Source organism: Drosophila novamexicana, unplaced genomic scaffold, assembly GCF_003285875.2.
Source record: "Drosophila novamexicana strain 15010-1031.04,08,12 unplaced genomic scaffold, DnovRS2.1 tig00004560-arrow-pilon, whole genome shotgun sequence".
In the NCBI taxonomy this organism is placed as follows: domain Eukaryota; kingdom Metazoa; phylum Arthropoda; class Insecta; order Diptera; family Drosophilidae; genus Drosophila; species Drosophila novamexicana.
In genome coordinates, this window is record NW_020825054.1 from 543,972 (window position 1) to 559,949 (window position 15,978).

The 15,978-nt window shown below is 37.1% G+C and overlaps 1 protein-coding gene across 2 annotated transcripts in view; it reads left to right on the forward strand.

Annotated features, from left to right (window-relative positions):
- Positions 1–15,978, forward strand: part of LOC115770776 — a 34,454-nt gene that overhangs the window by 1,433 nt on the left and 17,043 nt on the right. For both annotated transcript variants that reach the window (XM_030716195.1, XM_030716196.1), the window contains exon 2: positions 386–1,079. In XM_030716195.1, the coding sequence (XP_030572055.1) occupies positions 630–1,079 (450 nt within the window). In that variant the 5' untranslated portion in view covers positions 386–629. The remainder of the gene's footprint in view (positions 1–385; positions 1,080–15,978) is intronic.

Consider the following 15,978-nt stretch of genomic DNA (forward strand, 5'->3'; position numbering starts at 1 on the left):
TTCTTGCTGCTGCTGTTTTGCGGATTGACCAATAAGAATATTTTTGGCTTTTGTGGGCGCACGCTATGCTGCCATAAAGAGAGAGTCATTCGCTATATTTAGAACGCCAGCAAGGACGTTCGTCTATTGCACCAGCATGCTTTAACTTTCCGGTCTGCCCTAGAAAAGAACGCTCGCTATTCTCTCTTTTCAAATGAGTCTAAAAAAATCACACGACCAGATCGAGTTGAGGCCCAAATCTTGCGGCCGTTGGCCTACTAACCAAAACTTGTCCCAGCTCACACAAGCCCACCGACACGAGCGCGCAAGAATTCATTTTTATTTGTGTTTTTTTTTGTTCATATATATGAATGTCTGTTTATCTTTGCCCCCCGATCTGCTTTAGGTATTTTCTGCCGTGGTCAAAACGAAAGCGCGTTACGCCAGCAGAGCAGCAGCGGCCTCAAAGAAAGGCAGCGCGGCAGCAGCGATCGTGAGAGAGCTTAAATGAGAGCGCGCCATTCACAGCAAATGTGAATCGTGCGTGTGAAAGAGAGTGCAAAAGAAAAAAAAAGTTAAAAAAGCAGCGTAGATAGCTCAAAAGTGAAAGAACCAAAAACCAAACAATAAGTAACAAAAATAACAAAAAAATGAGTGCCAACAAGCGACGACGTAGCAACAGCGAGAGCAGCCGCCAAATGGCCACAGCTGACTGCATGAGTGCAGCCAAGGATGTGCGCGGCGGCAGACGAATTCAACATTCAACAATTGACGCCAGCATCGGCGACGGCGTTGTCGAGCTGCTTCAAATGCCGCGCGTGTGTCGTTGTTGTTGCAAAGGCGACATGGAATTGCTCGGCCTTTTCGAGGCCAGCGTTGAGACAGCCAAACAGACAACACAAACTCAACGCCGACGCAAAACAACTACAATTGAAGAAGCAGCAACAACAACAACGACAACAACAACGACAACAACAACAACCTCACAACAAGAACCACAACAACAGCGCAAAAGTGATAATCCCGTTGAATATGCGCTCAGCGGTGCGCACAGCAGTATGGACACTGTGTTAGAGGAGATGATCATTTGGATGCTCAATGTAAGTACAATAACAATCAATTGCTCTCTTTCTCGCTCTCTCTTAATTTACATGTAGATAACGCTGAGAGTTTTATAGTGGGCAATACTGGCCAGGGGGCAGTGGCTAATTGTGAAAGATGAAAATCAGCGGAAAATGGGAATTTTGACTTTTTGTCAAACAAGTTTTCTTTAAATTTTACGAAAAATACACACTTGGTAAATTCAAGTTTGGCAATTCCGTAAGGATTCATAGACGGGAATATATAAAAATAAAATATAGCTTGTTAGTCTCTTTTTTTCCTAAGCGCACTCAAAGCTATTTAGTTCTAAAGCAACAAGTAACAAATTTTCAACTAAATTTGCGGTGTAGAACTTTCAAAGCGGCGTCTAAGTCAAGCCCTGTTGCAACGAAACAAGCACACTCTCATTTGAAATTTAGTTGCTAACTGTAAATGAACGCAATTCAGAGCTTTCAAAGCTGCGCGAGAGAAGCAGTCGCAATTGCATTTGAAATAAAAGCAAAAACAAATTCTTAGTTTTCAGGCCGCTCACTTTAAGCTTAAGCTGTATATTGTTTTGAAAGCCATGCTTTTAAAAACTTTCCGCCTGTCATGTATTGTTTAAGCATGCATCTGTGTGTGTGTGTGTGTGTGAGTGGGTTTTGTGCCTGCGCTGCATTTTGATACATCGTCTAAAACTTTATGCTATTGTTGCCGTCGCCCGCTCATCCATCTCTCTGTCGCACTCTCTCTCGCTCTCTGATCTGTTTAATTTTTAATGTGATTTATATGCCACACATTGCGACTGACTCGGCACGAACCAATGAATATATGTACATATGTGGGCATGCATATGTGTGTGTGCGACTGGATGAGGGATTTGAGTGAGTGCCTTTGACGTGCCTTTTTCATTCGTGGCTGTCTGCCAGCTTGTTGTTGTTGTTGTTTTCATTTCGTATTTGTCGTTTGTTGTGTTCTCTCTTTTCTAGTTGATTTGCTAGTAACTAAATTGAATGAACATCTCCCTGATTTCATTAGTTTTCCATTCTTGTCCTTACAATAGATAATGATGTTGACTTTGTGCCCGATAGTTGAATGATGTGCGCTATCTTAATTATAACATATTTCATAATTCATAATTGCGACATGCAATGCAATTAAGGTTAAACCAACTCATAATTACCGTTAAAAATAACCACATTAACAGCTAGGCCAAGAGCAACTTTTTATCATTATTAAAGCTTTAATTAAACCGTTGATTCAAGATATATTTCAACCGTTTTTAGTTCAGATTATTCTTAATTTAAGCTCTTAGCCCAGATCTTAGTGTATACGAACTTTAGCCAGAGATTTGACTGCATTCTAATACCCATTTAAAATGCTAACAACCGGGTGAAATGGTTTTTAAGTAACATTTGCAACAGGCAGACCTCGGATATTGTTATATAGCCATTATATTTCGATCATATGGGAAGGAAAGACAAGCGTTAGCTCAAGTTGTGCCTGCTACTGTATAAGTATGTTTGTATTTGGAATGTAGGGTATCTTATGGTCGGGCAGGCCTTACTAGGGAGGACTTACTTATTTTTTATGCTTCACCTGGTCTTCACGTATTTGTTATTCTCAACTTTAGGGCCTTATCGCGTGCCAAGCATTTCTCCTCCCTACCCCCGGTCCCCTCCTCTTCCAATGTGTGCCACAAGCACGCACAGCACAACCTGAGCTTTTGTTGTGCCACGTGCTCAGCACCCTAAGAGAACTAGGGAGTCAAATCCATGGTATGTGGAGTCGAGTCCGCGTTAGTTTCCGGTCAATTAAAGCTACTGCGTTTGCGACTTGGCCTTAGTCCCCATTGCAGCGTAAAGTTCTTCAGCCATATAGAGGCACCCCCTCTATACAAATACAAATATATGTATGTATAATATTATGGCTGAGATCGGGCTTTGGTTGTGCCAACAATTATTCATACTCATTACCAATAACGCGGGGGCTCGACGACAAGCGGCCGCAAGGCATGGCCACAACCGGTTTCCTTGGGAGGGCGGGTGAGGGAACCCCCCTGGCCGCGCCTTTTGAAGCCCGCATTGCTAAAATGATTTGGACCCGCGGTGTGTGTGGATTTTTGTGAAGTGTGTGCGCCGAGTGAGTGTGTGTGCGTGTGTGTGTGTGTGTGTATATCTGGCCGCAGCTCAAGGTGTTGCATGAAAAACTGTTTGACCTTAAGTCGCGCGTTTGGTTTGTAATACAATTTAGCTTGTAATTATTTTTCATTATTTATGATTAGTCGCATAATGTGTCTATATACACACATATTATATATATATATATATATACATATATATTCAATTTGTGTGTGAAGAAAAACGAAATGAGTCCAACTGAGGCGTGCGATTGCACGTTACAAATTCATTTGCATTTTCAGTACATCCAACAAAGTTACTTAGTAGCATTAATACCTGAGGTACCTGTGTGTAAAGTGAAAGGGGCTGATAATAAGACGGATCCTCAATGAAATGTTTGAGTGTGTGTGTGTGTGTGTGTGTGTGTTGCATGTGCAGCTTAAGATATTTCGACAAAAAGAAATACATCATTAAATACAATACAAAAAAAAAAACATAAAGGAAAGTCAATGATCGTTTGAAGATAATTAAAATCTAAAAGCCTTTAACTGGGAAGTTTTATTCGATCGGTTTTCAAAAGTGTTTCATTTTCTTTAGCAGATTATTAAATTTTAAATACATTTTCCATTTGTCTAAGGCACTCGGTACATAAGTCTAAGTATCTAACGCCATTGTAAAACAAGAATCCGGGTTCAAATTTCTTGCTCGACGATCGCGACGAAAAAAAAGTGCGCTATACATTTATTTACAAAGCATATTACGATGTTCACTCAATGTGAATGATTGTGGGCACACGTATACGGAAACAGCTCGCACGTGTGCTTGTATTGTCAAATGACAGTTTAGTGTATGGGATCAAGCTTTTAGAAAGCGTACTTTAATTTGGCTCACGCTAATTGCCATAGTTGAGTGTGTATTAGTGTGTGGGTCCCATTGGTTACCGTTTTACTCGTGTTCTTATTTTCACTCAATTGCACACTGTTGCTTGAGTGTGACCCATTGAAAAGTTCTGCTCTCTTTTGGGAGCCATGCTCATTTCGTCTTGCTCTCTCTCTCTCTCTCACTCACGCACGCTCTCTCTTCCGACTCACTTAGATTGCACTCGCAGCCTCGCATACAAATTGAATTGTTGCATTGCGCTGCAACGATTATACGTGCGACGCATATTTATATTGTTGATTAGCGGGCAAGTCTGGCGCATAAACGTTTTAATTGTTATAGCAACTTAACGATATAAGTCTAAATTGTTCCGTACATTGCCGTTAACGGGTTTTATAGAAATTGTGAAATCTGCCCAAACAGTTAAGAGCTGCGCTAAGTGCTGTCATATTTCAAATAGCTAATTGACTCACTATAAACCGCACGGCAAATCGTGAAAATCCAATCGAACAATCATAATACCTTATCTGTCAGCTGCACCAACAAAGTCTAAACACACACACATATATGTATATAGTTGTATACATAATTGAAATCAATCAATGTTCAATGCCCTCTCTCTGTATTTCTCTATGCTTTGTTAGCGCTTTTCGCTGATAATGAAAATTAAACCAAAGAAAATTACAAAATTCATTCTGGCTGCAAGTGCGGAGCTGCAGTTTCTGGGTCATTGCCTATGCCTTGACTTGGCCAAAAAAGGAAGGAAAGCTTTACCCAAATGTTATCTACACACACACAAACACACACACACAAACCTCTTATCGCCTAATCCAATTTAGTTAGAAAAAAAAAAATATATATTTGGTAAACAATTCGCCTTTTTTTGTGTTTTTCTAGAGATGGGCGCGTGATCATAACACCAAAAGCACGTGATCTTAAAATCATTTGTATAATCGTGAATTAGAACTGTGGCTAATATATTGTAAAATTAATTAATGAAGCACGCTCTTATGTGTTAATTCCAATAAAATTAAATTGGCATACCCTGTTAGAGGGCCCATAAAGTCCAATTGAAAATAGTTTTCCGTGAATCTTGGCCACAAGTAGAGCCCATTTGAAAGACAACCGGAGCAGATCACTTTTCATATTTGAGCTTGATTTTGATTTTATAGCTATCAGCCCATTCAGCCATATGTATGTCTGCAAGGGTATCTAATCTTTTCTTCCCATTTACAATTCGCTGTTTCTACACATCCCTAGTTTGTTTATTGAGTATTCACTCTGCAAATGATTAAATAAATATGTATGTGTATATTTTTTTGTTTATTCATCCGATAAGGCATTCACCGTAGCGTTGTATAATCTTTTAATTGCCACAACATTTATGTGATTTCTATTCAGCTTCCACATATAATTTGGCTTGCATTTCTTTATATGTATATAATATAGTTAGTAATATCTAGAGCAACGCCTAATGCATAAATTGAATGCTTATTGAAATGCGAGCCACATTTATTAATAGTTAATTGTATTTATAAAGTATGTTGCGTCATGTTCTATTGAGTTTTTCTTTTTATTTTAGCCTCTGCAATGATAACGAAAGGTGAAATGTCTTGGGGCCTTACATACATAGGGCGTATGTGCGATAGAGTATATATGTAGATCGAGATAAGGATTGAATCTATATTTATATATAAAATTCTGGTCTTATCAGCGGTTTTTAGCTCCATGTGGTAATTCTATTTGACATTGCGTAAATGTTGTAAATAATTGGTAAATAATATAAACAAAATATTTCATAAATAATACAACTACCAAATAAAATGATTAAGTAGATTCGATTATAACATCGCGCAGATAAATGCAATTGCTTAACTTATAATGTCATACAATTCGCGCTTGCAACGCACTTTCTGCAACTTTCTAGTATAATATAATAGAGGTATTCCCACCAACGAACAGCTGTTTGCTTTGGCTTGAAGTTGTGAAATGTATACAATAGGGGCACAAAATGTATTTAGGTGTGAATGGAAAAACCTGCGAAAGACAATAAAATAACAAAGGAGAAGTGCTAAAAACCTCTGCTGGATATGCTCTGCATTTTTTTAAGCGTTAAATGCGAATGATCGGGAAATTATCTTGAAAAAATCACTCAATAGCAGCTAAACTGTTTTTCAAAATATATTTCTTGATCACATTTGCGAATATGTTATAAACAAAATACAATTAAATTATTTTCTTTCAGTTGTGTTGTTCTATGAAAGATCTAAAAAATGAATATAAATCAATAGCGGGAGTTACACTAATATTAAGAGTTCTCGATCGGTTCACAAAACTCTTGTGATATTTATTCAGAAACGTGAATCGAGTTGCTTTCAGCAGCTGCAGCGATTCCACTGAAAGGCCCCATTTGTAAGTCTCGTTATTCAGCGAGTACCGTTTTCTAATTTGATTTCCAAATCGTTTCTTGTAAACAACAACTTTGCTTTGATGGCGTTATCAGGCCCAGCGATTCTGTTAGCAATGCTAATCAATCGACAGCAGCAAGAAAAACACCACCCACCTTTCTCCTTCCCCATGGCATTTGGTTTTTACCTTTAGCCGAAACTTTGGCGTGGCTAATTAAAGCGGGCGGCAACAATAAAGCAAACAATATGCCACACGTGCCCAGGAACTGTAAAATATGTACAGGAAACAAACAACAAAAGAAAAGAATTATAATAAAATAATGCAAATCCCTGACAGGAGCCTGACTACGTGAGATAGAGGACGGGGTCTTTGGTCTTTGAGTGCAATTTGTGAGGGCTTTCAATGAGGTGGCAGAAACAGAAGCGCCAACCGAATCGCCAACGCATTAATACCGATCCGATCCAGCAATATGCGCACATAAGAATTATCCAAGGTACTTCGCATATCCTACACTCAGAAAAAATCCCAATAGTTTTGTGGTCAATTCTCATTAAATGTCGTAATACAAGCAATATCGCAATTTTATTTTCGTGTTTCAATATTTAAATATGGAAAGTAATTATCAAATTTTATTTATGCTTAGTTCTATTAACCTGATCTTAGAAATTTCCTTGAAAAACTTCCACGCTTGTTTCACACATGAAAGTACTATTGAGAATCGAAATAAAAGAAAAATTGTAAGACGATTTCTACTGAACTCTTGCCTGCTCAAGCCAGACTGAAGAACAGGGTTTTTTTTCCGAGTGTACATATATTATTTGCAGGGAAAACGTGTGCAATCCAGGCGTACGTGCCGCTTGGCCCGCTTGGCCCGCTTGGCCTGCTTTTGTTCGTCTGGTTGTTGGGGGTTAAGAACTGAAACAGATTCTACTCTATTCTCATGCCTGTCTAGAACACTCTTAACACCCGCACACACATACGCACACACAAAATTCCACGCACTCACGTGTTGTTATTATTTAATGCTCGATTACTTTATTATAAAGTTTGTTCCAATTTCTATTCGATTTGTGCGCCTTTGTTTACTTTCGATAACAAAATAGAAGCAGCCAACCAATTAACAGCAACAGCAACGGCAACAACAACAGCCACAAAATTACCGCAGCTAAATTTTCACTATTTCTTTGTATTTTTCTTTTTCATTTGTTGTTTGTTTGGGGTACACGTTTTAAGGCTTTCAGGCACAATATTATTTTGCAATTTTCTTTTATTTACCTGCGAATGTCATTGAGCACATTTGCAACCCATTTTCCACGCTGCTATTAGCAACAGACCAACAGTCAGTAAAAGATGTTTGTTGACGTAATTGAATTGGGGAGGGTTGCTTTATTCAATAACAGACGCAGGAGGCTTGCTATGCTGCGGGGGTGCTTAGGTAACCGGCTACCAGGTGGCGTTCAACGAGCGATAATCTCTTGTTATTAACTAAATCCGGGGGAAACTAAGCGGAAGAAGAGTCGGCTTTTGTTTGAGCACTTAATAGCTTAACTATTTAATTACTAATCGTTTTGATATTGCGACTTATCGGTCAAATGAAGTTATAAGTTATAAATTATCGATAACATCAACAGATAACAATGCAGTTTTCGTGCCAGAACTCTTTTAATATGTGATAACTTATCGATAATATTTCGGCGTACTTCATGTTGTGTTGTACATGCTTAAATATTTAATTACCAAACGTTCTGATATTGCGGCTTATCGATAGAATGAAGTCATAAGAAAATTATAAACATTTCAAATTTATTTTATATATCGAAAGTAAAGCAATTGTTTAAATTATTGATAACATCAACAGATAACAAGGCACTTAAATACTATTAAAATACACAATACGTAGCTCTTCACTAGAGCGATAACTCATTTGATAACAGTATCGATACACCTATATCGATAACATTTCAAGCCGTGCGTACTTACATTACATTATCGATACGTCTAAATAGATAACATTTTAAGCAGAATGTACTTCATGTTCTTGAAACACTTATAAATTCAGTTAGATAAGTGGCATCTTGTAGTCTATCATTTGCATCTTCAATCTGGGTTTTGTAATTGTTTTTTTTTAAGGTTTATTTTTGTGGCACAGTCATGAAATGCAGCAAGTTATTACAACTGTTGTTGTTGTAGTCTTCGGGTATGTTTTTTTTGGTGGAATGAATGAATTAGTTTCTCACGTGCATGTGTCAGTTTGTTGTTGTTGCTGTAGTTGAAGTTGTAGTTGTTGCCAGTCCATTCACTAGCTGACATTTTCTGGCCCGTTTCTCAGTAAAGTTGGCAACTCGACATTGTAAGCTGTTCGCATAGACCAATGCGGGTCGAGCTGAAAGTTTTACACTATCTTTCAAAAGGGCATTATGACATTGTCGCTAATGTGGTTGTTCCTCTTGTGGTTGTTGTTGTTGTTGGAGTTAACAACCAATTGAAATGGAAGTGAGATAAAGTGTAAACTCATTAAATTGATGGGGGCTATAGGATTTTGATGTGAGTGAAAGTTGTTTATTGCAAATAGAAATACTCGGAAGAGCATGACACATCAATTTCATCAACTTTTAACATTTTTGGATATTTTGGATTTGTATCAGACTTGAATGAAACTCTACCTGACCATTTATTTCTGTTACGAGCTGTGTACAAGTTGGAATAATTGAGTCAATCAACTGGGTCAGAAACACAGTGTTTATAACTAAAATATGCATTGCATGCGTTTAACATATTATTTTGTTTATTTATTTAAAGAAATGTTGGCCTTCTCGGAGCGTTCCTTGAGAACGTTATTTCAGAATTATTTATAGTGTATGTATAATTTATGTGCCCGTATAACTAAGATTGAGATCTATGCGTGGCGACTCATGTAAACAACACTTGGGAGACCAATTCACATCACAACAACGAGGTGTAAATTGAGTGTGTGTGTGCGAGCGTGCGTCTCTCTCTCTCTCTCTCTCTCTCTCTCTCTCTCTCTCTCTGTTTCTCTTCGCCCCGCTCTTCCCTGTATTCTCTAGGCAAGTTTCTGGTATACTCTGTTAATACCACGCAAATCAGGTATATCAGTTTTATGCAATAGGCACACAAAACTATTATCAATTTGTTAAAATATCTATTTTTTAACATTTTTTGTATTCTCCTATTCTATTCTGTACTTTTGTTCCTTTGTCCTTGTTGTTAACTGTATTATAACATTATCTTTAATTTCTTGTCTTCTGCTTGGCCTCTGGCCAATTACGTTCCGACAATAAAAATTGTTTGTATTTTCAATACCATCGTTATATAATATATTATTTATTTACTTATATATATAATTTTTTTTGATATGTAGAGTACCTATTAGTCGTCCTCCGGCAAAAGTATTTGCCTTCTTTTTTCATACAGATATGCACATTTTTAATAGCTTGATTCTTTTCAGCCTCTTCTTGCCTCAAATTTATTCCAAAATTTTAATTTTGTTTCTCATTATTTCGTTCACGCTTTGCAAGGGCATCAATACTTCGGCGCGCCCAAAGTTCTGCCGCATTTGGTTTTCTTGTGTCTTTTTTTTATATATTTTTTTCATCAGCCGGTTTGCAGGCTTTGCGTTTACTTTGTGTGCGTTGTTGTTGTGGTAATATTGTAGTTATTTTTATTGTATTAGTTGTAGTTGCTGTTGTGGTTGTTGTTGTGGTTGTTGTTGTTGTGTATCGTTTGTCTGGGCTCTTTTTGCATTTGTTGCGCTCTATTTGACTTTTACTTTTCATTTTGCCAGCAGCAGCATTTGTTGTTCCGTCGCCTTCGGTTCATAATAAGCTTGTCTATTGGATTCCGCCTCTATAAATCGCCACAAATCCCTATTATATAGTCGCTGTTGTTATTTGGCTCAGTTTATTTTTATTGTATCGTTGCTGGGGCTCTAAAAGAAAGTGAAAAATAAATGACGATCAATTGTAATATATATGCGGTAATTGTGTTCGCCTCGCCGTAGGCGGTCTTTCAATTTGTCTCGGCTTCCAACAGAGTGTATTTCTTTTGAGGCTTATTCATGAACAAAAAAACTGTTGGGAATTTATGGTTTTATTTCCGATGAGCTCATTGGTGTAGAAAAATTTCAAAAGTAAGAGAGAAAGGGAAGAGAAACGTTTCGAACATAATTAAAGAAGTCCAAATTAGGGTATCGCAGACTGTGCTTAGAACTCAACTCTCGAGTGTTTCTTTTGTATTCTGTAGTTTGTGCGACTTTTTTTGATTTGATTGATTAGGTTTTGGGTTTAAGAGTAAGAAGATAACAATTTTTTAGCTCTTATAATCGCACCGACACAAACTGCTAAAAATGTCTAACAAGAACATAGTGTATTAGAAACTCATGTCAAATCTATGCATTTACTCTGTTTGACTAGTTGACAACTAGTTTAAGGTATTGTCAAAATCCAGCTCTCTCTTTGCCATGTTTTCCTTAACAGATTAGCCCTAATTGGCATTCATTTGCAGCAAATGCTTTTAACTGCTTGTTAAACATTTTACTTGCTGTGAATGCCTCTTATGCGTACCATTTACCATTTGTAAGCCAAATTTATTTAATAACAATCTCATGACATTTTAACAAATCCATTGTCGTTTTTGTGTAGCCCTTTCATGGGTGTAGGCTATAAAAGAAGCTTACAATAGACGTTTAAATGTAAATTTTACGATTTCTTGGCAAGCGTTGCCAATTTGTGACATGGCTTTGCTATGTCATATAGATAAAAACTCTTAACCGGAAAATGCCAATATAAAGGAAGTTTATTTATATAAACTTTTTTTATATACATTTTTAATTAAAGTTCAAAAACCTTGTCGCAAATTGCTTTTAAGCTTAGTTAACAACTTAGCTGACGTCTCATTGCTTAGAGCTGTGCATAAAATGTTAACGTTTACTTTAATGTCGATGCCAACTGGAAACAATGGATGCTGTTGCTGGCCATCTGTGGATATCTCTTTGGCCAATGCGTTTGTATAAACATATAGTTGGTGCCTGCATCTCGTCTCTCACTATCAAATGCAGCAAATCTTAATTAAATTGTGCTGTCTGCTACTAGATGACGGAAGGCACAATTAAATCAGCCAGGGCGCAGCTGTGACTGTTTGCGGTTGTTATGGTTATGGTTATGGTTAAACTTAATGTTAATGCTAATGTTATTGTTATAGTTATTATTGCCATGCGGCCGGTGAGCTCAGCCGCAAGGCAGCTGGACAAGTTCAAGCCAGCATAACTGACATAACATACCGTTAATGTGCAGCCAGTACTGTGGACACCCGCTAAGCGGCACTAATGCCACAATTTGCGATACGTTTATGACTGATGACGACACAATGCCTCGAATTCAAGGAGCGTAGCGCAAAAGATAAAAACACAAACACAAACACAGCCACAGCAAACGTGATGCAATCAGACCCAGGCCCACCTCGTGTTCCCGCCTACCACACAAATTGAATACGGCTGCTCTATTAAGCGTATTGTATGTTAATCTGATTTAACTCGTCTCACGCCCAGTAAATACAGCTGCGCGCGGCAAAAGGGGGCGGAAATGTTGGTCTATGTATCCCATCCCATCCCGCAACCCAATGCGCACAGCTGTGACAATCGTTCCGCCGTACTCTGATATCGCCAATAATAATAATTTCTCAGCCTTTTTTTCTTCTCAAGTGCATCCATATTTCGAGCACTTGAATGTTTTATTAAATATTGCCACAATTGCGGCTTGTTTGTTGCCATGTTAAGTGCTTGTCAAGAGCAGATTAAATACATATAGTATATGTGTAAGCAACTGATCATAGAATACACGAAAATAGACAGTCCCCCGGCCACTGATAGCTGATGTAGCATATTTGTAAGTACAATTTAAGTGTAGCAATGGGGCGGAAGATTGGGCTGGAGTGTGTGCCCATAACATTGACCTTTATATAGCCGTTTTTCTGATAACAGCTTTTTGTTTTATTGTTGGGGGTAATTTGAACAGGAGTTGATACTCAAGTTTTGATTTAATAACACATTTATAGGAAACCAAAAATCCAGTTGTCTAACAATTTCTATACGTACTGCATGTTGTTCTTGTAAGTCTTTTGCGATTTGACTATATAAATGTTATTGTTAAAATCCTTTGCTTAAGTTTATTATATCTAGGGTCTCACAGGGTACGTGAAAGATAAGTCTCATAGTCCTCGCGATAAAAGGTTTAATATAAGTGGCAATATTTTAGGAAGAATCGTAGCTATGTTAAAAGTGAAATAAAAATCTTTATTTATTTTGCCATTTTTAACGATAGATCGATATATCGATCTGAGAGCTTTTAGGTATTAACAGACACTCGCTTTGGTTCATACATCGATATTTTATCGATGCATCGATAGCAAATCTTCAACTTCCCGTGCTTAAATTATTCAAAATAACATTTATCCCTATTTAATGTTTTTAATGAAACAATTAATAAAGCAAACATACTGTAAACATTTTCGATAAGAAATCTAATCATAAACATATTTTGGCGTCGCAACGTCTAATTCCGCAGCTAATTTGTCATAGGGCATTATCTAAAGTTTCGACAGGAAAAGCTGGCAAGTTTTTTTTTTTTTTTTTTTTTTAAGTGAAGTGTGTTTAGCACACAATTTACTTTGAGTGTGCATAGCGTGACCTGTTTACGATATCAGATCGATTAAAGTGCCAGATGGTGACAATAAGGGGCACAGCAATTGCTCGAGTTATCATCGGTTATTTGTTGCACATCAAAGTCTGTTTAGGGCAATTATGTTATTACGCTGTCTTGCGAAATAATAATGAGTGCGTGCTCAAAGATCTTTCCGCTGCTCCAGTTCTGGGCATGTTTATCCACCCCTGACACGAATGCGGCAGACGTTTCGGTTTGGTGCATCGCCCAAAAGATCCATCATCAGCCAAGGCACACACAATTTGATGGTCCTATTAGCACCGGCTTTTAACTTCCTGGTGTTTTATAAGATTCGTGCAACGCTTCCATAATTCCCCATTCCCACCTCGGCACATAATTTGCAGCTTCTTCTTTGGCTTTGACTGAGGCCGCAAACGTGTTGAAAATTTGCTTTTTTTCTCCCGATTTTTTTATGGCTTTCACACGGAGCGAAACTCACAATATTGCGGACAAGATCAGCCAAACGCAAGATAAACAACAACAAAATGTGAGGAAAATAAAAACTTACTAACTTACTTCGATATGCTGCAGATTAAATACACTAACAGTACAGAGTATATGGCAAAATATTGGGAGTATTAATAAAGTTGTAACAAGTACTATATCTTCGAAGAAGACAACAGATCTAATAGAATTATGTTTTGGCGGCAAATTCTGATAGACTTCAATATAAATTCTGCCTGCACTAAAAAAGGGACTTGGTCAGATATTCATCAAATCGGACATGACAGTATCGACAGGGTTCCTTATTCTGATGATCCTTTCGATGCGTTACGTATTTCATTCACAAACTGTATTACCCTCTCAAAGGCCATAAAAGGGACCCTGCGAACAGCAAATATTTACCCAAAACTTGGTTGTGCCACTTACAATATATGCACAATAATTTAAGAAGATTTCGCAGAACCCATGAAAATAAAAGTCCTAAGCAGAGTGCGAGCAAATTTCGTTTAGCATAATTTATTAAGAAATAAAAAAAAAACGAAAAACAACAAAAGATGAATAAATAAAATAAAACTAAATAAATCACACAAACTAATTTGTGGTTTATTGAACTTTGTAAACTGGCTAGGCAGCATGAAAGTCATGGCTTATAAGACAACTTGGACTGTAGTCTCCGATCTATGCGTCTCTTTCCGACGCTGTTGCTATTAACGGCAAATCTTGTGAATTAACGTATGTGAAAGAAAAAGAACTTGGACACGTTCCAAACAAAAAAAAAAAAAAACAGCAATAACAACAAAAAAGAAAAACATATGTTTTTGTTGATTTTATGGACTTTAGTCTTTACCATTATGCAAATGACGTCGTCTTCTTTGCCGTCTGCGTCATGGTTTTCGGCTGCTCTAAGGTCAATGGCGATGAGTTCTTTACGGTGCCCTTTTTCGGGCTTACTTTTTTGTGGGTATCTTGAATTATTTGCCACAGTCTGGGAAAGAATTCTTCTTTAAAAGTATTCCGAGTTGGTTCTGGGGTTTTTGCAGTATTTGGGATATTCGCGTGGTCTCTGTTTACCAGCTGCTGTTTGCCTTTCAGCAGAATTTCGATCACCTGGGGTGTACACTTACTCACTTTCTAATGGCTGATCCATCGTGTTATACCCTGTAAAAATGTTCAAGATTAAACAAATGGGGTAAGCGTAGATGCTACTAGCCTACAAATTTATATTATATATTCTTCTTAAGTAGCATAAATCGGCTTGTTTTACCCATTGAACTAGATTGTCTTAATTGTGGTTAGAGATTATAGAAGCTGAAAATGCTTTGACTTCTCAAAAGAATATGTTTTTTCCCACTCCAGTGATCTGAAAGAATGCTTGAGATCCTATTTATATGTAGGTGTACTTCATATGCTTTATAGTTCAGATAGGATCCCAAAATGACAAAAAATGTATAGCAACGGAGTAGAAAACGTAATAGTTGCTTGAGAAACTATAGTCTGTGATATGTATAAATTGTATACATATATTCGGATACATAGAACGTTATTACAGGACATGTAACAATCTCATATAGAGAATTCTTTAGCATACGTGTTTGAGTGGAAAAATTGTTGGCCTTTTTTTTTTTGGGATAAACAGAGCCAAATGTTTTCCGATTTTGAACGGTGTGTTTGTATCTAAGTATTAAAAATAGCATCGGGTCAGTTTAAATTTATTTGGTCTACGTCATATAGGATAAAAGAAAAAGAAGAAAATATAAATACAGCAAACACGCAAGAAATGTTATAGACGATCGAATTTTGGCGTGGGCAATATTTATTGCACAATTTTTCTTCTTTCACATGGTTGTGCAAATCACAAATAGTTTTTATTAGTTCTTTCAACCCACATAGATCTGCAGATGCAGCTATCAAAAAATTGCCAATTCGATAAAGTGGGCTAAGCGGTCAAGCCGTTTAGTACAGCATTTAGTACACTTGTCAAATGGTACTAAATAGTTATAAAAACAATAGACCGAGTGCGAGTCAACACTTTGACACATTTCGATGATCGCATGTTAGATCTTTTGACACTTCGCACCTTTAAGATAATTGCTAGCGAGATATTCTCATAGCGATTGTTTAAGTTGGTCTAATGAGTAATGTGGCATGTTTGTGTAATAAAAAACCATTCGAGAATCTGAATTCTGATGAAAAATCTCTTATTTTAACAAATATTACTAGAAATCAGGCAAACTGATGTTTAGATATTAATAACAGCAAAACGTTGTTTAATACTCTTTTAGATTGAATTAATTTTTTAAGTAAATTAAATCAATTTGATAGTCAATTTGTAT